The sequence below is a fragment of the Trachinotus anak genome, unplaced genomic scaffold (genome assembly GCF_046630095.1).
Source record: "Trachinotus anak isolate AG129_WGS33_773 ecotype Australia unplaced genomic scaffold, CSIRO_AGI_Tana_v1 ptg000032l, whole genome shotgun sequence".
Taxonomy (NCBI): Eukaryota; Metazoa; Chordata; class Actinopteri; order Carangiformes; family Carangidae; genus Trachinotus; species Trachinotus anak.
This window is the reverse complement of record NW_027273883.1, coordinates 20,857,286-20,879,252: the sequence shown is the minus strand read 5'-3', so window position 1 is coordinate 20,879,252 and position 21,967 is coordinate 20,857,286. Positions and strand designations below refer to the sequence as shown.

General features: G+C 39.9%; 4 protein-coding genes across 5 annotated transcripts; 3 read left to right on the top strand and 1 right to left on the bottom strand.

The window, feature by feature from the left end:
• The first annotated feature begins 640 nt into the window (after positions 1-640).
• On the top strand, positions 641-3,285 carry mrpl32 (mitochondrial ribosomal protein L32). Its single transcript, XM_071470749.1, has 3 exons — positions 641-824; positions 917-1,125; positions 2,610-3,285. Exons 1-3 carry the CDS (start codon positions 728-730, stop codon positions 2,856-2,858), a joined length of 555 nt encoding a protein of 184 aa, XP_071326850.1. The 5' UTR covers positions 641-727; the 3' UTR covers positions 2,859-3,285.
• A 2,292-nt stretch (positions 3,286-5,577) lies between these two features.
• Positions 5,578-6,847, top strand: LOC139612897 (telethonin). The gene is made up of 2 exons (XM_071469042.1): positions 5,578-5,849; positions 6,342-6,847. Exons 1-2 carry the CDS (start codon positions 5,716-5,718, stop codon positions 6,691-6,693), a joined length of 486 nt encoding a protein of 161 aa, XP_071325143.1. The 5' UTR covers positions 5,578-5,715; the 3' UTR covers positions 6,694-6,847.
• A 707-nt stretch (positions 6,848-7,554) lies between these two features.
• Positions 7,555-11,389, bottom strand: LOC139612896 (coiled-coil domain-containing protein 127-like). 2 transcript variants are annotated; one of them, XM_071469040.1, is made up of 4 exons: positions 11,282-11,389; positions 10,543-10,677; positions 9,603-9,847; positions 7,555-9,500 (listed from the first exon to the last, which is right to left on the bottom strand). In XM_071469040.1, exons 2-4 carry the CDS (start codon positions 10,670-10,672, stop codon positions 9,063-9,065), a joined length of 813 nt encoding a protein of 270 aa, XP_071325141.1. In that variant the 5' UTR covers positions 10,673-10,677; positions 11,282-11,389; the 3' UTR covers positions 7,555-9,062. The 2 variants fall into 2 exon arrangements, with proteins under 2 accessions (XP_071325141.1, XP_071325142.1); XM_071469041.1 differs by having other exon boundaries at positions 10,543-10,680; positions 11,282-11,381.
• A 160-nt stretch (positions 11,390-11,549) lies between these two features.
• On the top strand, positions 11,550-20,152 carry sdha (succinate dehydrogenase complex, subunit A, flavoprotein (Fp)). The gene is made up of 15 exons (XM_071469039.1): positions 11,550-11,685; positions 12,381-12,464; positions 12,744-12,905; positions 13,124-13,267; positions 13,878-14,042; positions 14,164-14,312; positions 14,448-14,572; positions 16,251-16,419; positions 16,614-16,809; positions 16,928-17,099; positions 17,424-17,542; positions 17,824-17,935; positions 18,095-18,225; positions 18,522-18,635; positions 18,723-20,152. Exons 1-15 carry the CDS (start codon positions 11,623-11,625, stop codon positions 18,807-18,809), a joined length of 1,992 nt encoding a protein of 663 aa, XP_071325140.1. The 5' UTR covers positions 11,550-11,622; the 3' UTR covers positions 18,810-20,152.
• Positions 20,153-21,967: the final 1,815 nt, after the last annotated feature.

Here is a 21,967-nt window from a genome sequence, read left to right as displayed (position 1 = left end):
ATAATAATTACATATAGTAAGTAAAATGTAAAAAAATAAATAATTATATTTTTATAATAAGGAGCCAATTCTGAAATTAGCAAAATAGTAAAACTTAGTAAAACTTAGAAGTAGTAAAACTTCTCAAAAACCTCTCTTTTGAGATTGAAATTACACATCATCTAAACTAAGGATTACATAACGGTACATTATTCTGTATTATCAGTTATATTGGACCAGTACTAGACAATGACGGTAATCTGGTGGTACAATGACAGATGAATTAGAAAGTGATGCGAGTATTTTGTAAGTCCACCATCAACTTTATAAGTTTGAATTGAAATAATACACAAAAAGAAAGAAAAAACATATTATGACATGATAGGACATATTTTAGCACATAGACTGATATGTTTCAATTGAATGTCACAGTATAAACAAGTATGATCTTTTAAAAAGATATATATGGAACTATAATTAACTATAACTTTGAGGCAAAAGCTACATTTAGTTCAAACTATCCTCACGAAGCAGGAGAGCCCATGGAGAACAGGCTGTTTGGTTTGGAAATATTCACCAAATTTTGCCGATAGATGGTAGTAAGACGCCAGGATGAGTCTTGGCTAACCGAAATTAAACAGAAGAAGAAGTCGTACAGTTTGTTGTCGCTGAGTAGTGACGTACTGAACCTCAGTGACCGTGAGCTGTCTGACATGTTGGAAAGAGAGGAAACGTGCTGACGATTAAAATGATGAATTTAGCGGCTTTAGTGCACAGCCTCAGATGCTCTTTGTTACATATTGAGAGAAGACTTCTGCAGGCGGCGGGACTGGACCGACACCTGGGTGAGTTGACCGACTGGAGCTCAGGACGTTAGCCTGGACTGGTTGACATGGTTACTGTGCTAAGAGGGTAACAGTGTTTTTCCTGGGTGCAGCTCCAGCGCTGGCAGTCAGTGGTCCCAGCCTCCCGCCTCAGCTCCAGCCTCAGGTTGACGAGGAGCAAGAGCTGGAGGAGCAGCAGAGTCCAGAGCAGACCCCCGGGCCCCTGGACAGCATCTTATGGATGGCAGTGCCCAAGAAGAGACGCACCATAGAGGTCAACCGCACCAGAAGGAGAGCTGATAGCAAACTCTTAAAAGTCAAGGTACGCTAAATAGAACCTCCTTTAGGTCCTCTCAAGGGGCTTCACCCCAAAACACAACTATAATTAATCTTGTCTCACGTAGAGTGCTGCCTGTCTGTAGTGACTGACTATACAAGCTTTAAAAATGACATTAACAAAAGTTAACATAAACATTTCTTTGCAAATATAATCAAATGTTTATTCAGATAATAGTTGGATAGATGCTGCACCGTCAGTTGTCCAACACATTATATGTAAGTGTATGTACATGTGCTTTATTAGGAACACCTTTACAACTGCTTATTCCTGCAATTATCCAATCAGCCAATCATGTGACAGCTGCACAATGCATGAAACCATGCAATGCAGGTCAGGAGCTGCAGTTAGTGTTCACATCAAACATCAGAATGGGAAAAAAGACTGTGACATGATTGTTGGTGCCAAATGGACTGGTTTGAGTATTTCTGCAACTGAGCTAGAGTTTACTCAGAATGATGCAAAAAAAAAAAAAAAACAACCAAAAAACAAAATAAAACAGTGAGCAGCAGTTCTGTGGATGAAAGAGCCTTGTTGATGACAGAGGTCAGAGGCGAATGAGAAGACTAGTTAGAGTTGACAGAACTCAGATGACCACTCTTTACAACTGTGGTGATCATAAAAGCATCTCACAATGAACAACACATTAAACCTGGAGGTGGTCGGGCTACAACAGCAGGACCACGTCAGGTTCTTCTCCTGTCAGCCAAGAACAGAAATCTGCAGTGGACACAGACTCATCAAAACTGGACAGCTGTAGACTGGAAAAACAGATTTGAGGCATCTGGATTTCTGCTGAGGCACGCCAATGATAGGGTCAGAATTTGGCATCAGCAGCATGAATCCAATGATGAAGGCCAATGTGTCTTGTGCCAACTGTCCAGCTACTTGTGGTGGTTGTGTGATGGCATGGGGAATGTTTGCTTGGCGCACTATAGGCCCCTTAATACCTACCAGTTATTGTTTGAAAGGCACAGCCTATCTGAGTATTGTTATTAAAGATATGTACCCTTTATGGTTAGTTGATAGTTTACCAATCTCTATTGGCTACTCTCAACATGTTAATGCACCATGCCACAAAGCAAAGGAATGTTTCCAGCATCTTGATGAATCCATGCCGCCAAAAAATGAGGCTGTTTAGAGAGCAAATGGAGACCCTACCCAGAATTAGTATGGTGTTCCTAATAAAGTGCTCAGTGAGTGTGTGTATATACTGTGTGTGTATGTGTGCCTGTGTGCATGTTAATTTTATAACATATAGGAGAATATACATGATGATTCTTCAGTCAATAAAGACAGTCTTCAATCAAAACAATCAGTACATCTTTAATTAACATTTCTTTGAACTGTATCTCTCAGCTTACAAGAAAACAAAATTTTTTTAGCCACAAATCAGTATTGGTGTAACATTATACCCACAATGGACCCACAGTCTTCCCTCTGTGTCTTTCTCGGTGTCCGTCTCTCAGACCAACATCGAGCCGTGTCCAGAGTGTGGCCACTTGAAGCAGAAACATATCCTGTGTGGCTTCTGCTATGCCAAAGTGTGCAGGGAGACTAGTCTGATCCGTCAACAGATTCAAGCGATGGAAGGAGGCCCGCTGAAAGCGCCGACAGTGGAGACGGTTGTGCTGTATGAGGGGGAGACACCAAGCCAGCAGGACAAAGACAAGAGGATAGTGGAGAGGCCCAGAAAGAGGCCCGCCTGGTTCAGCTAAAGATGCTGTGTTTGCTACATACCGTCAGTTTGACACGGGTCCAGTCAGACACATGCTGATGCTTTTGTCCAGGCTGTTATCCAGTAAATGAAAGAGGTTGATGTATCAATGATACATAAGAGGATCTGTTTGCTTGATCAGAGGAGAAGCAATTTCACTTAAATCTGTGACCATACTGTACTATATCATTCATGTGTGGGGAGAAAAATTCTAAAGATTTGGGGCTCACACAACTACAACGTTGTTGGTAGCAGACAGTATTGTTCATTTTTTGTTATGTTTTCCACCGTTTGTCAGACTTGAAGCCAGTCTGAGAGAAATTGACTGTATATTTAAATGTTTGACAATAAATTCATTGTATGAACAAAGAATCGTATGCATGTACTTTGTTTACCTTTTAAAAAAATTAATGAGATGAAGCAATGTACATGGCAATGACTGTATTAGTGAAATAATCTCAGTTCTATGTGTTAATATTAAAACTCTTGAGGCTTTTTTTGGTTGAAGGTAAATGGCTTCTTACAGTAGTATTAGTATTCAGTCCCCTTCACTTTTTACACTTTATAGTGTTGTAGATTAAATTTTATAAATCCATAAAATTTTATTATTTCATCTGGTAAAAAATTAAATAGATCAAAAAATGACACCTCATTTACAAAAGTTATTTAGACCTTTATCTTTGGTACTCCAAACTGTGGTCAGCTGCATCCTCTCCTTTAGTTATCTTTGAGCTGTGTCTAGAGCTTCCCTGAAGTTCACCTTGATTGGTCATAGTTTAGAAAAGCATACATCTGTGCAAATAGTCCCAGAATTCACACTGCATGTCAGGACAAAAACCCCGCCATGAAGACCAAGGAGCTCTGTGTAGATAAAGTTGTGATGAGGCTTAGATCAGGGCAAGAGTATAAAACCATTTCTAAAGCTTTGAGTATTTCCAGGACTCACTAATTGTGAAATGGACAAAGTTTGGAACCACCAGGACTCTTTGTAGAGTCCACTGTCCAACCTGACTGAGTAACCAGATAAGAAGGGCCTTGGTGAGGGAGGTGTCAGCTTCAGAAGTCCTCTACAGAGATGGGATAACCTGCCGGAAGGACGACCATCTCAGCAGCCCTCCATCAACTGGGTCTTTACAGTAGAGTGGAACACTTTGAGTACAAGGCATGTGACAGCCCGCCTGGAGTTTGCCAAATGTCATTTAAATGACTCAGAGAGCTTGACATAAAAATTCTCTGGTTGAAAGAGAGAAAAATTGAACTTTTCCAGCTGAACTCCAGACATTATATCTGGCAAACATCAGGCACTGCTCATCACCTGGCTAATACCATCTGTACGGTGAAGCATGGTGGTGGCAGCGCCATGCCAAAATAATAATCAATGATTGTGAAATCTGATTTTAAAAATTAAATTTAAATTCTGTGCGACTGATACATAACAGATGACATATAGTCTACATATGTCACAGTAATATTCTACATTAACTAAATTGGCTGCTTGTGATGGAAAACTAATTTACCACTTCTGAACATGATGAGATACTGGTTTATTTGTGAATGTGCACTAATGTTTCCACAGCAACGTCTTAGTCAGGATTCAGCATCAAACTGAAGTTATGTAATACAGACTCTTGTGTCGTTGGAACAGGCTGTTTTTGCTGGGATGGGTCCAGCATACCTTCCAGTCACACCGTCATACACCCGCCGATTCAGTTTCACCCTCACAGTTTGATGGAACTCAGGTTGCCAAAGTCCTCATGATGGTGAGAAAAATCCAAATTCGTGGTGACGTTCTTTCAAGGAGTGTCAAATATAACAATTCACTTGTGGAAAGACATTAAGAAAACAGAAATTAAGTGTGGAAGAATGTTTTATCAAATGAAAAGACCATATAATTTCAAAGATTTGAAAGTCTGGATATGTTTCTTTACATGATACTACAGCTCTAATCCAGGTCTGTTTATCTGTCCCAGGGAGCATTCGGTGTATTTACAGAAAAGTCTCTGACCTGCCTCCTAATCCTCCTTTACATGTCCTGTCTGTCCATCACGACGTAGATAAAATGAAGAAAGAGCACATCTGTTCAACTCAGGACCCTTTCATTGTCAAACCTCACAGTACATCTCTCTGTCTCATTATTAAAGTAAACCATTCTGCTGACCTCCACACAGATTGTACTGGCAACAGTGGTGACAGATATTTTTCTAAAGAACACATTTCTCAAAATTAGTCACACACAAACATTAATTCTTCCAGCTGTCAGCATGAATTGGGCCAAGGAACTGATGTAGCTTTGCGTTAATGAGTTGGATTAGTGCTGTCAGCGATCTGATGGCCCTCAGCTGCCTCCTTCCTGCAACATGTGGTCTATGTGAGAGACATTTGAGGAGTGTTGGGATATTTACTCTCACCAGATGGCATGACCCTTGGATCCATCTTATTCAAACAAATTAGTCATTTCATATTTCTGTCAAAACACACACATGCAAAAAATGTTTGGTAGTTCAATGGGTGAAATCAGTGGGGATTCACCCACACCTTTCACCTGGATTCATCTCGTTGGCTGACGTCATGGAAAAAGCTGAAGCACCTTTTCAAATGAAAACCAACCTTCAGGATGCCTTAAGTGGGGACATTCACTACAATGTGATGCAGAGGAGTAAAAATAGAAACAAGACTCGATATTTAAGACATAGCCTAACACACACACACACACACACACTTGAGTACTTGATTAACACAGACGCACACACATTGATGATGATTTTTGATAGTTTCATTCAAATCAAGTAGGTAAAAAAAAAAAAGACATTGGGTCTTGACACAGACAGACGGTCACGCTCTCCTGACACAATCACGCCATGCACTGTGTGAGCAGAGGCGGCTGCTACCTGGTGAACTCCTACTGTGAATTTCAGGAGGAAAACCAGTGGAAGAAAGAGAGCTACCAAGCATGCTGGCTGAGCCTGGTCATTGAAACACGACTGCAATACAAGTAGGTTGCTCTCTTTTGAAGTTATGCTTTATTCTAGATATTCTAACTTTTGAATGAGTCGCTACAAGCTGCACTGTCTTCTACTTTATTCACTCCATTATGTTAATGTGAAGTCTGTTAAACATTAGTAGATTTGTATGGTGTAGTATTCAGTATGATGCTGTAGCCTAAGATGCAGGTAAAGCAGTATGGACACACTCTGCTTTGACCTAGAGGGTAAAACCACAGTGATTCACACACAGTATGGTTGAAAACTGCTGCTGTACTACTTTGTTTGGGTTGAAAACTTAAGACAAGTTGCATTTAATAACCTGATCTGTGAGATCACTGCAGGCATGTTGCCTGTGAGCGATACAGGAAAACACTGGTGAGTAACCTGTGATGTGCTGTGGTCAAAAATGCAACCAAGAGCTGTAAAGCTGTAATTTTCTTTAGTTTTCTTACAGAGGCTGGGTTAAGAATCATTAAACGGGCGTGTGTACTTTGTTCCAGGTTGACGCTGTCAGAGACTGACAGCGTTCGCAGAGAGAGTTATAAGCAGCAACAGGTGGTCCACTTCATGGTTGAGAGGAGTCCCAGCCAGACACTGAAGCTGGGCAGTCACAACGGAGCTATGAAAGAGCACCCCTTACCCTTCTTCAACACCAGCAGGGAGCCGTATCATGCCAGAGCAACCTTTAAGTGCACAGAAGAACAGCCAGAGAGGGTGAATAATGGAGTGGGTAAACAGGAAGTGACTGGCATAACTCAGGACCTGAGAAAGCCAATCAGAGAGAACTTCAGAGCTTCGAGTCTGATGTCCTCTCCAAGGGAGATCTCTCATCGCGTGCACAGGAGGGAGTGAAGCAAGGAGGTGCAGTGGAAGGGTTTCTAAAACTGCAATACAGAGAATATACAACATATTATGTATAATTTATAATTTATAATTATAAATTTTATATATATATATATATATTTATATATATTTATATATTTATAATTTATAATTATAAATTATATATAATTTACAGGTATATACTGGCATTTGTAAATCAAAATTTGCTTAGAAATTATATGAACCATCTATACTGTGACCTCATGATGAAATAAGCATCATGACTATTGTGTTTATGTGTATCAAACTTCCAGATATCACATCTGCTAAGTAATTTTATATTTGAGTATCATCCTAACAAGAGTCTTCAATAGAAAAAAATACTGTAGTATTTTATTCTGAGTTGTGTTTACTTATGTTAGAAGAGACTTACTGAATTGATCTTTTCATAATTCAATACTAAATTATTATCTTTAAAATGTTGGAATAATGTTTGCACTATAACTTGCAAAATGTGTAATAGATATGAACACGTTCTGAAGCTGATTCTCTTAAGATTACTGTATGGTTTTTGTCATTGTCAATGATTTCCACGCCTAACATTAAAATGTGTCTGAAACATTATTTTGCATAAATTTGACAATTTTGCAATTGTCCTGTTAGAGGAAATACAATAAATAACTTTACATACATGCATTGTTTATAATGTAACTATAGATGAATGTTAATGTATCAGTTCTTTCTATGTAATTTCTGTAGCATACTGTTTTTTTTAATTTTATTTATGCAGCACCCCCCTGTGGTCAAACAACAACATTATAAAGGGATCCCCAATGACCTGATATAAATACCGCAGTACTATTGGGAGAAGACATGAACAACCCACAGACGAAGTTTTTAAATCAAAAATTTATTTGAAGGATTGCACACAGTGGTTAGTGGCATTACATCCAGCACTTATTCACAAAGGTATCAAAACATAACAGTGCAAAGAGGCTTGATAACCAAATAAAAACGCTATAGATTTAGATAGTCTTTCCACTACAGGTGTGAGGTGTGAATGGAAGTGTTTTTTTTCATTTTTGTTGTAGTAATCTGATAAGATGTTGTACTAAGCACTACTTTGTGCTCTGTTCTCTTGTTTAGATTCACATGCACCTGCAATAGTACTGTCTTGTCCCTGATCAAAATGAGGCTCCCACAAAAACAGACTGAAGGCTGGAAACTTCAAACTACTGATAAGCTTTAGGCCTTATACTGTATCATAAATGGCAACATGCAGACTATAAATAGAGATGTCATAGATGGAGGAAACTCCATGGACAGCAGGGTTGGTAAAATAAATTAAGTCCCACTGTTATCTTTGTAAATGCCTCCCGCAATGGTCCATCAACATTAGAGCCAAGTGTCAACACATTCCATAAAAATAAAAGTCTTCAATGACTTTCCCATATTAATGGTGTCAACAGTGTGTTTGGATTCATAGCTGTTTTGCTTTAACATGGTATTTTTACCTCCGCTAAGAAGTTTGTTTTATCTTATGTCTGTTTGTTGGTCGGTTGCTTGTTTGACGGTAGGATCGTGCAAAAAGTACATAGCCAACATGCACCAAACTTGGTGGAGGATTGGGATGTGGACCAGGGAAGAACCCGTGAAATTTTCAGGCAGATTGAGATTATTTACGATGAATTTGCATTTTTTTCTCTGGAGTCTGGAGTATGTTGTTTAACACTGGCCTTGGCTAAGGTCTGTGCTCTCTGAGTGACCTTCTAGTTATAATTATATTATTTTAACCATTTACTGTTGAGAAAGAGTTATTATTTTCAACATATTGTGTATTATCATATGGGACAATGTGAACAGTTTTTGGAAGCCATCAATTCATACCCAAAATAGAGAGAACACAAAAATAGTCATGACAAACAGTACACTCACCTAGCAGTAATTCATGGCACTCAGAGAATGAAAGTTAAATTAACATAGATTTTCTTACAATACTTTCCAAGGGGAAAAATTGGAAAAACAAATATGTATATGTCATTAAACATTAGTTGAGTATCCAATATGGATATTACTAGGACGATCCTAATGCATATTTTTCAAGATTATATGTTTTCCCAGAGTTAATTTAAAGCTAATGTTTTATTTAGGATTTCTGAAGCAATATTTCTGAAGTAATATTGTAAACCTGACAAACCTGTTCTCTTCTTTTCTCTGAGATCAAGGGTGGAACTTTCAGAGGCTGAACATATCTTGTTGAGATTACTTTGTGTGTTTCCATAACATCTCTGTCAAGTAAAGATAATTACTGAGTGGGAAAAATAAATGTATTTTCTGTTCCTGATCCACATACTTTCCACATTCTAAGTCAAATGAAAAACATCAGCTCATCTACGTCTCTATGTCTGGATTTTCCCTCCTAATATGGCTTCCTCAGCTTTCTTGTGTTTTTGGACAGTGACCTGTAGCTGCCAGTACTTGAGATACACCCACATTAGGCTTCCGTTCTTCCTCTTGTCCATGTTTAGCAAGTCCGCACAGTGCTTATCTCTCTTAAAAATATCCCTCAGGTCGGACTCTAGATCTAGTTCTGCCACGATGGGGTCTTTGACGACCTTTAGCAGGATGTTCTTCTCCATCTCCAGTCGCTGATCTCGAGGTTGGATGAGGGAACAGTAGGCATTCTGGCGTTCCACAAGCTGACCCTCTAGCTCTTTCAAAGTGGCTGTGGCTCGTTGGTACCAGTTGTGCTCTCGTTCCAGGGCACGCTGCAGCACAGCACCTGCAGCTCCGGATTTCACCAGCTTTTGCTTCTCTTCCTCCAAGGCCTCTCGCTCCTTGTAGGGGAGAAGAAAGAGCTTTGACTTATGGGGAAGAAGCTACAGCTTAAGTGGGAAAAGTGCACAATAGCAGAAATGGAGGACAAGACAAGACTTTACCTGTTGTAGTTGTTTCCGCTCTTCCATCAGCTGGTGGCTCTGTGAGATCAGGGCCTGCTTATACCCTTTCACCCTCTGTCTCTCCTTTTCCAGCTCCAGCTCGAGTGTAGCAGCTGCCTTACGCCGCTCTGTCAGTGTCTCTCGGTACCGTACCTCCATCTCACTTTTTATTAAGGACACATCCTTGTCATACTGGGCTTTGACCTTCTGGATCTCCCTCTGAGACTCCCTGGTCCAGATCCAACCTGATGGGGTGGTGGGAGTTAAGACAAGAGAGTGAGGAGATATTTAAGTTATATTGCCATGGTCTTAAAGTAATGTTTTTTTCTCAACCAACTGAATCTCCTGAGGGGCAGACCAGTTGTAGCAAATATACAGATTTTGTAACATCTGCTTGACTCACAGTTTTGAGAGAGTTACTATGGTGAGGGTATTATCTGAGGATAAAAATGACCAAGCATTCAAAAATATGCATAAGAGCATAACAATTTAGTCTCCAACAAAAACTTACACTGGTTTTGATTAAGCAGATACAAACCTGTCTCCAGTGAATTTGATGCCAGTGCGAGTACAGTTAAATACTACAGTTGTTCTGAGGACAAATCCTCCTTTTAAATACCAAGATACATTTTTTTGCCATACTGCCCAACACAGACAGGTGGTTTTTATTCCTTAGGAACAAAGAGGATATGTTTGATGGGATGGTCCCAGTGAAGGTGTATATTGTACTTTCATATCAGATGGTGCATTCCCCAGGGATAGTTACAAATGTGACAAAAGAAAGCAAAAAAACAAAAACAAAAAACAGTTATGCTAGGTGTGGATCTCACACAGATGCAACCTGCTTTGCATAAACACATTTGTTAACTATACATTCATTGACTCAAATTTTGTCCTCCTGTGCCTGTTCCAGGACTCTACATCTCCTTGTGTAACTTACGAAATGCAGCCAGTCCAAGCATTGGGACCAGCAAGGCATAGTTCCATTGGTTGCCATCATTGGCCCCCGCCCCCCTTCCTCTGGGGTCTGGTTGGATGTTCCATCTGGGGGGGTCATTCAAGTTGTTCATGGAAGCTGCTGTCACAAACACACACAGGAGAAAAAAACATGTATCTTTACACGTATATTACGACACGTTTACATTTTGCAACACAGACTGAATGGTTCCTCTGAAGTAACAGTGTCTGTCTTCTCATTCATACTGATGAAGGATTATGACACTGCAGTAACTACCAGGTCTTTGTTGACACTGGTGCCAGTTCCAATACACAATGAAGGTGGACGAGTGTCCATTGATTTGGTAGCTTACTAAAAGCAAATGGTTTCAGATTCGCTGCAAGCTATTTAAAAATATAAACATGTATGGACAATAATGTGGTATTTAGAAATGGTGTTGCAAATAAGAACTACACGTGAAACTTCGTTAGTAATTAGCTTGTTAGCATTTGCCAAAACAATGCGACGGACTGCAACCGCAAACCCAGTCTGACATGACTGGGAAGTTTGACAGCCCGGCTAACCACAATAAAGCTAGCTATGAGCTAACATGATAGCTAACATTTAGCTTGCTGTTTGATACTCGCTATAGTATTTAATAAAAACACGGGGCACGACGGCTTTGTTATTCTGACAATAAGACAGCGTACGTCGGTTAAATATATATGGTGCTGTGTCTCACCTTGAATGAAAAGTCTAGGTCACTTATACATTTGCTCCTGCACACCCAGATTATACAATTTTACGCTTTACCAGCTGTGCCGACCAAGGGTAACTCCTGGGAACTATTTTATACAAAATCTCAACTAGATGCAGAAAGTAAAGTCTGCATACGTTTATTTGGTTTTGTTATGTATAATAAGTTGTTTTTTTACTATTAAAAACGCGTTAATAAACGTGTTTAGTGAATGACAATTGAGTGCAAGATAAGCGACACCCCCGTTTTCGGAGAGTGGTTTGGTCCAGTGCAACTGAATATCTGTTCCTCCGTCCAGCCTCAGAATCGGTCCTTCAACCGACAACATGGCGAGTGTACGTGCCGCGTCCCGTCTCCTCTCCAAAAGGGTACTCTCTAAAACGAACTCAGTGAGTTATAACAATTTTAAATCTTACATTGATCTACATGTGCTCTGATTGTGTGCGCTGATTGTCTTTTTTACGCTGAAAGGAAGAATTTCGCTGCTCTCTCAGCTTTCGTAACCGGCGCATTCTGACTTGCGTAACCTGTGTTATGTAGCTTAGGGTGTTTCAATGTGACACCATGGAGAAAGCTATGATAGCATATATTTATCACATAATAGAACATACGCTATCTTTTTCTTTCACATTATACATAGTGAGTAATGCTTTCACTAAACTGTCAACTTAAGTGAGTTATTTTAACATGTTTATGACAGTTACTGCAAGTGCCCTTGTGGATAACACTTAAAGCTGCTGCAAGTTAACCAGCACGATGGTAAAGAATAACACGTAAATATCCTTTAAGGCAACTTTCGACTACAGTGGTTTTGTAGTGATACCAAAGGCTATTTTCAATTGACCGTCCCATGCAAAATGCGCCTCGAGGTTTCTCAGTAATATGTGATTATGCAAAAATAATGTGATATATGCTCCATTATGCATTGTTATGTAAGTACCACTAGGAATCATTTAAATCTGCTTGTAATACCTGAGTGAACATAACATCATATGTTTATTACAAGTGTTAAGTGTGTTACTAGTTTGATTTTCTTTCTTTCTTTTAATGTTCCACTGATCAAAACAGTTTTCTTTTCTGTCAGGTCCCTGCTGCTGCAGTTCAAGGTTCCAGGAACTTTCACTTCTCCATCTATGGCAAGAAGAAAAATGCCAAAGTATCAGACGATGTGAGTTTGATTTGATCTTGTATTTAATAGGGTAATTCATATGGATATATGGTAGGATAGAGTTTGTACATAGGTAGAAATGTTACTCTGTATGTACTCACTCTGTTCTCTGCATCAGGTGTCAATATTAAAGTTACTGCTGTTTAAAAATGTACAATGATGGCTTCAATTTTGCCTTAACATAAGCATACTCACAACGCTCTATGACTCACATCAGAGATTTAGCTTCCATTGTCTAAAAACTGCTTTACTCTAACTTCTCTCCTTTATGGTCCTCAGATCTCTACTCAGTACCCAGTTGTGGATCATGAGTTCGATGCTGTGGTGGTAGGAGCTGGAGGGGCAGGGCTTAGGGCAGCCTTTGGTCTGTCAGAGGCTGGCTTCAACACTGCTTGCGTCACCAAGCTCTTCCCCACCAGGTCTCACACTGTCGCTGCACAGGTACAACAACACATTTTACACATTTGTTTAGGAGATAAATAGTTTTTTATGTTTTTCTGCAGCATTTCAGTAAGCTCAAATAGTTTTGCATGTATTAAAGAAGACTTAAAAAGAACTTACCATGGAGATTTGTTATGTCAATGTAAGGCTTAAAGCAAACCCAATCAGCAGTATCTTTTTAATTGTACTGAATTGTTGGATATTATCTCTGCTCACAGGGTGGGATCAATGCAGCTCTGGGGAATATGGAGGACGATGACTGGAGGTGGCATTTCTACGACACAGTGAAGGGATCTGATTGGCTGGGAGACCAGGACGCTATTCACTACATGACAGAGCAGGCTCCTGCAGCTGTAGTGGAGGTAAGATCTCACATCTCACATAAAGACCAGGGTATGTGTAAATTCTGGGCTTTGACTATTAAACATGTATACCACTCAATTAGAGTAGACAATGTACCATTATGAAAAAAATCCTAAAGAAAACAGTTTCCTTATTCATCCTAAAACCTAAAACACCTGAATATGTGGAATAATAATTGTATATATTTTCGATCAAAATTGCACCATCACAGCAAATCACCTGCCAGCATCATCATTTTCCTGGCACTGACATTACCAAGTCAGTGAATTTCAGTTGCACAGACTAGTATGTATTTAAAACATCTCACCTGTACACTGTCTTTAAATATTTTCCAATTACATATTTGTGATAACGTCAATAATAAAGATTAATATGAAGGTGATTTTTTTTTTTAAATTGTTGTTGAGTTGTTAAGTTTGTGAGGCAATGTTTAATATATATTTTATATTGATTTGTTTAATTGTGACAAAGTAGAAAAGGTGAAATTAATTGTGAATATAAACATGTCTGTCCCAAAGGTCAAGGATGAACTGGTACACATTTTAAACCAAGGACTATCAACACACAATAGCAGCAGATTAGGAGCTCATGTTGTTCTCTTTCTCCTAGCTGGAGAACTTTGGCATGCCGTTCAGCCGCACTGAAGATGGGAAGATCTACCAGAGAGCCTTTGGAGGGCAGAGTCTAAAGTATGGAAAAGGAGGCCAGGCTCACCGCTGCTGCTGTGTAGCAGACAGGACAGGACACTCACTACTTCACACACTTTATGGACGGGTAAATACACACACTATCCAACCTTCTTTTTCTGACTTAGTCCATGCATAAAGAAACCTGTTCTTCTGTTGTGCACTATGTAACTGCATTTCACATATTCCTCTGCCCTTCTTCTGTTCAGTCACTCCGTTATGACACCAGTTACTTTGTGGAGTACTTTGCGCTGGATCTGCTGATGGAAAATGGAGAGTGTAAAGGAGTAATTGCTCTCTGCATGGAGGACGGATCTATTCACCGCTTCAGAGCCAAGAATACTGTCATTGCTACTGGGTAGGCCACATTCTCACTGTTCTGTTATGTCATTACAATAGAGAGTTGGATTTAGATACAAAAATGTCTTCATCTGTGCACATGTATATTAAAGTGTGTGTCTTTGTTTGATAAACAAGGTCTGTTTCCTTCCAGGGGTTATGGAAGAACCTATTTCAGCTGCACATCTGCCCACACTAGCACAGGAGATGGAAATGCAATGGTGACCAGAGCTGGACTGCCCTGCCAGGATTTGGAGTTCGTACAGTTCCATCCCACTGGTGAGACAAAAGAAACTTATTAAACTCAATTCATAAAATAGTTCTGCTACTGAAGCATGAAAGTAGAGAGAAACCTGCGCCTGTGTCTTGTTTTGAAACAAATGGTGCTTAAAAAAACTCTGATTTAAGTTAATAGAGGTAATATAACAGTGACAGTTCAAAGTCCATTATTTAATTCTTTAGCCATAATGATAAGATATTGTATGAATAGTATGAACTGTTTCATTCTCTGCCAGCTTGTACTTCTGTCTACTGCTTAATGCTATTCTGTGTTTCTCTTTGAGTTTTAATGTCACTACAGACAAATAATAATAAATTATAAGTTGACAACAATAATTATCTTTGTTGAAACTGTAGACAACTGGGAGAGATGATAAACATAGATTATTTTAGAATTATTAATTAATGTCCTTTTGTTCCATTTGCTATATGAGACCATAACACATCTGGTTCATTTACTCTCAAAGGACATTTGAGTTAATTAGGTACTTGGGAATACATGTATTTGAGCTACCTAAGTTTGTAACTGTTTGCCCAGTCAGTCAGTACCAGATTTTTAAAAGTCAGGCTGATCCACGAGTCTCTAAGAGTCTCTTAGGTTGTTTACATTGAGCTCTAATAATACCCCTCAGTTGCATAAAGACAAGTGTGCATCTTTATTTTTGTTCCTGCTGGACATTTGACACCAGACTCTTTGCTTATGTATGAAGAAGCCCACTGATGTGGCCTACAGGATGCTCCCAAAGGCTGAGCCACAGCTCATTGAGTTTAAGTCCTGTTTTTTTTTTTTTTTTCTTGCCTTTTCACTTCAACTTCCCACATTTTAAGTGCATGGTTAGACAAATGCAGTATACCTTACATTGGTAAAAATATTTTGGGCACCGATAAAAGTGACTGTGAAGACTTCAGCTTATCGATTCAGATGATTATAGACTCGACCATGAGTCAGCTCATGAGGCACACTCTGTTGCTCGAGCTCACAAGACTGACCAATTGCCAGTGAGAGCACAAAACTGTAATATAAAGCCAATCAAAAGGCTTTTTTATTGTAGAATAATGGAACAATAACAGCAGTAGCTTGACAAAGCTGATGGGACTGTAAAAGTGTGTCAACATTCAAGTGTATTATATTAAAAAGAACTTAATTTCTAATGTTTGTATTTATTTTTGTAACTAATTTGCTGAATTAATGAAAATAAATTGAGAGTCAGAACCAACACATTCTTCTGTTGCTCGATGGGATTTCTGTGTAACTACCAAGATAAATAGGCTTATCACTGCTTGGTCCATAAAGCACAGTATCATCATTTTTATTGGTGCAGCATTGGGTCATAATTATAAAAGCTTTGAGGATGTTACAATATTGACCTTACGTCTCATTGTGGGGGATGTTGTTAGACCATAATAAATGAATCATTCTAAGGATTCCTATCAAGTATTTTCTTGTAAAGATAACTGTTCCACTCTGAATGTTATTCATTCATCAACATTTGGATCAAATAGCCTGTTAGATGTATATTGTATGTTAACATAGTAACCCAGTGGATTAATGTCAGACCCCACTTAAAACTAGGATCAGCGTTAGCCTACTACGACACGAATGTTAACGTTAATTTGATTTCAGGACATTTCTTTCCATAAATAATAACTAAACTGGATCTCATCTGAATCCTTACAGGGATCTACGGAGCCGGTTGCCTGATCACGGAGGGTTGCCGTGGCGAGGGCGGTATCCTGATCAACAGCGAGGGAGAGCGCTTCATGGAGCGCTACGCACCCAACGCCAAGGACCTGGCCTCCAGAGACGTGGTGTCCCGCTCCATGACCATAGAGATCAGAGAGGGCAGGTATGGACTAAATATGTGTGCGTGTCTGTGAGATGCAACTTTGTACATTCAGAATTGTAATGATTCTCTCATACTTATATGTTTCACTCTCTTTTTAGGTTTTTAGTCTTTCTCTATAAGTAGCTAGATTGGAACAACTGAGAAGATGCTGCTGTGGCTTATTGTTTTACTCTTGTCTGTCTTTTTTCCTTCAGGGGTGTCGGTCCTGAGAAGGACCACGTGTACCTGCAGCTTCACCACCTGCCTCCTCAGCAGCTGGCCACAAGGCTGCCTGGTATCTCAGAGACGGCCATGATCTTTGCTGGAGTCGACGTCACTAAAGAGCCCATCCCTGTCTTGCCCACTGTTCATTATAACATGGGTGGAATACCCACAAACTACAAGGGACAGGTAGGTGATGTTTGCATGTATGCATCCACACACATTCTCTCCTCCCTCGATATTAAGTACTTCACCGTGAGCATGGCCCCCGACAGAGTGTCACATCTGTAATCTTTTTCCCCGTCAGGTGATCACTCATACCAGCGGACAGGACAAGGTGGTTCCTGGACTGTATGCCTGTGGTGAGGCGGCCTGCGCCAGCGTCCACGGTGCTAACCGGCTGGGTGCCAACTCCCTGCTGGATCTGGTGGTGTTTGGCAGAGCCTGCGCCCTCACCATCGCAGAGGAAAACAAACCTGGTGAGCACCACTGTTCATGAGGTTTTTTCCCTCACATGGAACACTAAATCATTAATGACGCAAAAATGTCTGTACAAGTAAAACTGATCCAATTTTAAACTCTCAGGACGTAAAATGTCCTCTTATATTCCCGCTGCTCATTAAGATGTGGAGAAAAACTCAGGTGAAGGTGGTTGAAAAGCACGACTTCTCTTCTGTTTTGATATTAAATATCACCACTACTTTGTCAACATTATTATGCTCCATAGACAGCATTATATCTGACATCAAAGTCTTAGTGCACATTTCTTCACTGCTGATCCTGGTGCTTTGTTTTCTCTCCAGGAGAGAAACTGTCTCCTCTGAAGCCCAGTGCAGGAGAGGAGTCTGTGGCCAACCTGGACAAGCTGAGGTTTGCCAATGGAAGTCTGAGAACCTCTGAGATCAGGCTCAACATGCAGAAGGTACGCACACAAACACGCACACAAAGAGAGAAAAAAGTCACTAATGTTGTTCATTAGGACGTTTATTTGAACATGTGTAAATTCAGGTCATCAAACGTCACAAAAAGCTCACATTTAGCCAATGTTAGCTGCTATGCTGTAGTAAGCCATATTTAAGTGTTTCTGAGGTCCCTCATAGTGTCACCTGGCCTGTGTGGAGCCTGCGTCTCCTTAAATAAGTCCCTAACCAACGTGGCCTTTGTTAAAACATAAATCTGGTGTGTTCCTGGCTCTCCTCTCAGACCATGCAGGCTCATGCTGCAGTGTTTCGTACTGGCACAGTCCTGAAGGAGGGATGTGACAAGATGGATGCTGTTTACCAGACCCTGGATGATGTCAAGACCTTCGACAGAGGTACTGCACCAAGTTGTGTGCCTGTTTCTGGGTATTTACAGTTCCTTGTGTGTCTATGTGAAAAAAAGCTACACTAGTAATCGTCTGTGACTTACTCTAAGTCAAACAATACATTAAATGTCCTCCTTTTTTCCCTTTTCCTTTCTACCTCCTCCTCAGGCATTGTGTGGAACACAGACCTGGTGGAAACATTGGAGCTGCAGAATCTGATGCTGAACGCCGTCCAGACCATCCACTCTGCTGAGCAGAGAAAGGAGAGCAGGGGAGCCCACGCCAGAGAGGACTTCAAGGTCTGTTTGAACACACTTTATCTGTTTGTGTTTCTTCATACATTGTTCTTGCAGTTTCTTTCCCCCTGCTTCCCATTTCTGTCATTGCCTTTTCTTTCCTTTTATTCCTTTGATCAATGTCGATCTATCTCCCAGTGTTAGCTTTTTCTTTTTCACTCTATTCTTTTTTTAAACTGACTTTGTATCTCTTATTCTATCTGTAGACAGTTGCATAAATAAACAGGTATAACTTCTCACTCTTGATTACAGCCAGCCCCCTCCCCCACCTGACATTATTTCTTTCAACTATATTCCAGGACCGTGTTGATGAGTATGACTACTCAAAGCCGCTGCAGGGTCAGGAGAAGAAGCCATTTGAACAGCACTGGAGGAAACACACTATGTCCTACGTCGACCCCAAGACTGGCAAGGTACACTCCCTCTCAGTCTGCTCTCTAACGGTGAAGGTTAATGGTGCCTGTCATATCTAATATACTTTTGCTTTTGTCCAATCACAGGTGACACTGGAGTACCGCCCTGTGATTGACACCTCTCTGGATGAGCAGGACTGTGCTCACGTCCCTCCTGCCATCCGCTCTTACTAAGAAGATCTCCTCCCCTTCCCCTGTCCATGTCCCTTCTCCTCACATCTCACATCCACCGTACTTAATTAGTGAATTCTCATTTAACTATTTAAGAAGATACAACATGTATCTGTAGTAGAGATGACATTTTGGGACAAATTATTATGCTTTTGGTTGCACATTTGTATCCATTTAGAATAGTAAATACAATACTGTCTTGTCACCATCCCTTTGTGTCACTTTCCTGTTCCTCTCCTTCTGTCTGGATTTAATCTGTGTGCAGAGGATAATTTCAACATCCTCTCACACTGTGTGAGCTGGTTTTGTAAATAACATAAGATGCTCAAGACAAGTGAAATATTCAGCCTCCAGCTGAAGAACATAATAACAATGGAGAATAGTTAATGTGTGCTGCACCACTCCAGCTTGGCATTTTGTGTGGACACCATACTTTTATTTCCTAGTCTCGCTTTGCATGAAATGCCTCTTGAATCAGAACTTCTCTCCTTTTGACTTTCTGCAGTGAAGAGATAGTGGAAATGATTGTAATGGAAAATGCAGCTGTCACCATCAAGCCCCAGAGAGAAGTTTTAAGTATGTAAATATTGCATAAATGTACAATAAACATGGCAACATATACTGTATGTACTTGTTGAAGTATAAGGTAGTGTTTTCTCACTCACAATGGCCTTCAGTTTTGAATAGTTGTTACTTCTAGTGATGCTTCATGTATGTGGTCCAAATGATAAAATACATATATCTCCTGTTCAGTAGATAATCAGCTGATTGACTTAATCAAGCTTAAGCTTATCTATAGTTCTTTACTATAAATGTTAACCAAATGAAGCAGCTTGAATCTCTTGATCTACTGTTATACCAATGACTTCTTCATACATTTTGGTGTTGTTGTTTTCTCTGAGGATAAATTCCAGTAGGGGTCACTAAAGTGCACAGAGCTGTTGGGCTTGTTAGGTTGCAGGAGAAAGTGCTCCTCCAGAAGTTATGAATTATTCTGAGCCCGAACATCAATGCCAGTTCTAAGTGCTTTAAGGGAAGCAGTGATACGAGTGGTTTCATTGGAAAGAAAGTTGTGTGTGATGTAGAATTTATGGATAATTCCTACTAACTGGAATTTACCACATTGCCTCCAACTCTATAAATAACTTTGTGCATTTAGTGTCGTCACTTGGAGAGTTGAATAAATTCACATGCCGTGCTTCTTGTACTGAATTGTTGAAAGGGTGACTTAATTTATTTGCCTGTTTAAAAAAAAAAAAAGTTGAAGAGTTAATTTTCTTCTGGTTTTGCTATTTGTACTTATTTTCATATGTTCAATAAAGTGTAGACTATGCACAGAAACAAAAGCTCTTGGTTTGTCTTCAAGGGGTGGACACAATAAAATGGACATAGACATACTTTAATTCTATTCTTATTTAATTCTAATTCCTACTGCTGCCACTACTGTAGCTACTGCTACAGCACTTACATTCATCCACAGCGTCTCAGTTTTGGAGCAGAGACTTGAGGATGTGAACCACCAGGGATAAAACTGGAATTTGTGAGGACAGGGAGTCCTTCTTTGTAATTTAAAACAGATTTCTTGCATTTTTACACCACCTAACCTCTTGAATCAAGTCAAGACACAGCCAGCTGCACTAGTCTAGATTAGTTAGAATGAGGTGCTATGAAAACCAAGAATGCATCAAGAACAGTTTATAGCTGGTGGATCAGGACAGGGAATGACTATTAGAAGTCTGGTGGTTTGATATTTCAAATTATATTTATAAACACATTATGTAGCCTAAAATGGTAATAGGTGTCAGGCTATGAGGCCATCTTCAAGGTCAAACAATTTATATGTCTCACAACACAATATTATTTGGATGATTAAACCTGAGGGTTGCTATTCTCAACACTCAGGAGGCATCTTAAAAATCACTCTGGATGAATGAAATGGCCTCACAACAGGTTTCTAATGTCACCTGTTTAGATCTTCTTATAATACATCTGATGGTCTGATTATCTGTCTTGTCTGTGCGTCCTTAAACTTAACTCGGAGCAAAATGCTGTTAGGTTTCACTGGGAGATTTAAATAAATACAAGTGTGATATTATGGCATGATATTGAAGGAGAAGGAGCTCAGATCCGCCGGGATCCGATCCAGTTTTACCCCTGAGAAACACTGATGGGGTGAGGTAGACGAGAAGTTCAACTAACGTTAAAGCTAAAAAAAAAAGCTCAAACAAACAAACAAACAAACAAAACAAAACAAAACAAAACAACTTACTAATGTCAAAGCTATAAAATGGTACGGTCCACTTCAGGGGTGTCTGAAATCGTATTCTCTTAGGCATGAATATGGGACATATTAGATATTTACAGTTACAAGTAAGAAGGATTTATAAATGTTTCAATCTCCCGAACTGTTGTTTTTACTTCTTTTGGGGGAGGGGTCCAAGCCTTAATCTGGAGGGTCAGACCCCACCCCCCCGTAATTTGATCCCTGAGTGGTAGGGAGAGGAGGGAGCAAAACAAAAGATGGAAGAAGAAACAGGAAGAAAGCACTGGTCTTATAATACGTCCATGAGAGGATGTTACTGCAAATGATCATGGAGGAGGAATAAACTGGGAGAAGGGAAGGGAGGAGGAGGAGGAGAAGGAGGAGGAGAGAGTCATTAAAGTGGGAGAGAAAGTAAATGGTGGGAGTGTGGGGATGGGGTTGGGAAAGCCGGGACCTCAGATTAACATTTACTGGAACAGCCTTGGAGAATTTCCAGTAACTCATAATGACTCCCGAACTTTTGAGCTAATGATATTTCATCAGACCCGTTATAGTCAAGTCAGTTTGTTCTCTGCTCTGACACAACAGACACATCATGAAGTGGGAAAAGTCTGCACTTTAAACCTGCTTTTTCTTAAAACAAAGGGTATGTTCAATTCAGCATAGTGAAGTGATAACTCTCCTAACTAAGACCCACAGGTCTTGTGCTCTTCCTCCTCTATTTACAGCTGCCCCTTTGAAAGAAAATTACACGATTACGTGAAACACCAGTATTGGAAAGCCCGTACATGATTACATGTAGTACATTTACCATCTAGTACACAGTTTATACTGTATTTGACAGATGCAAATTAAAGCTGCAGTTTTATCTGGTGTAAAGTTCCTCTCTCTGCTTTGC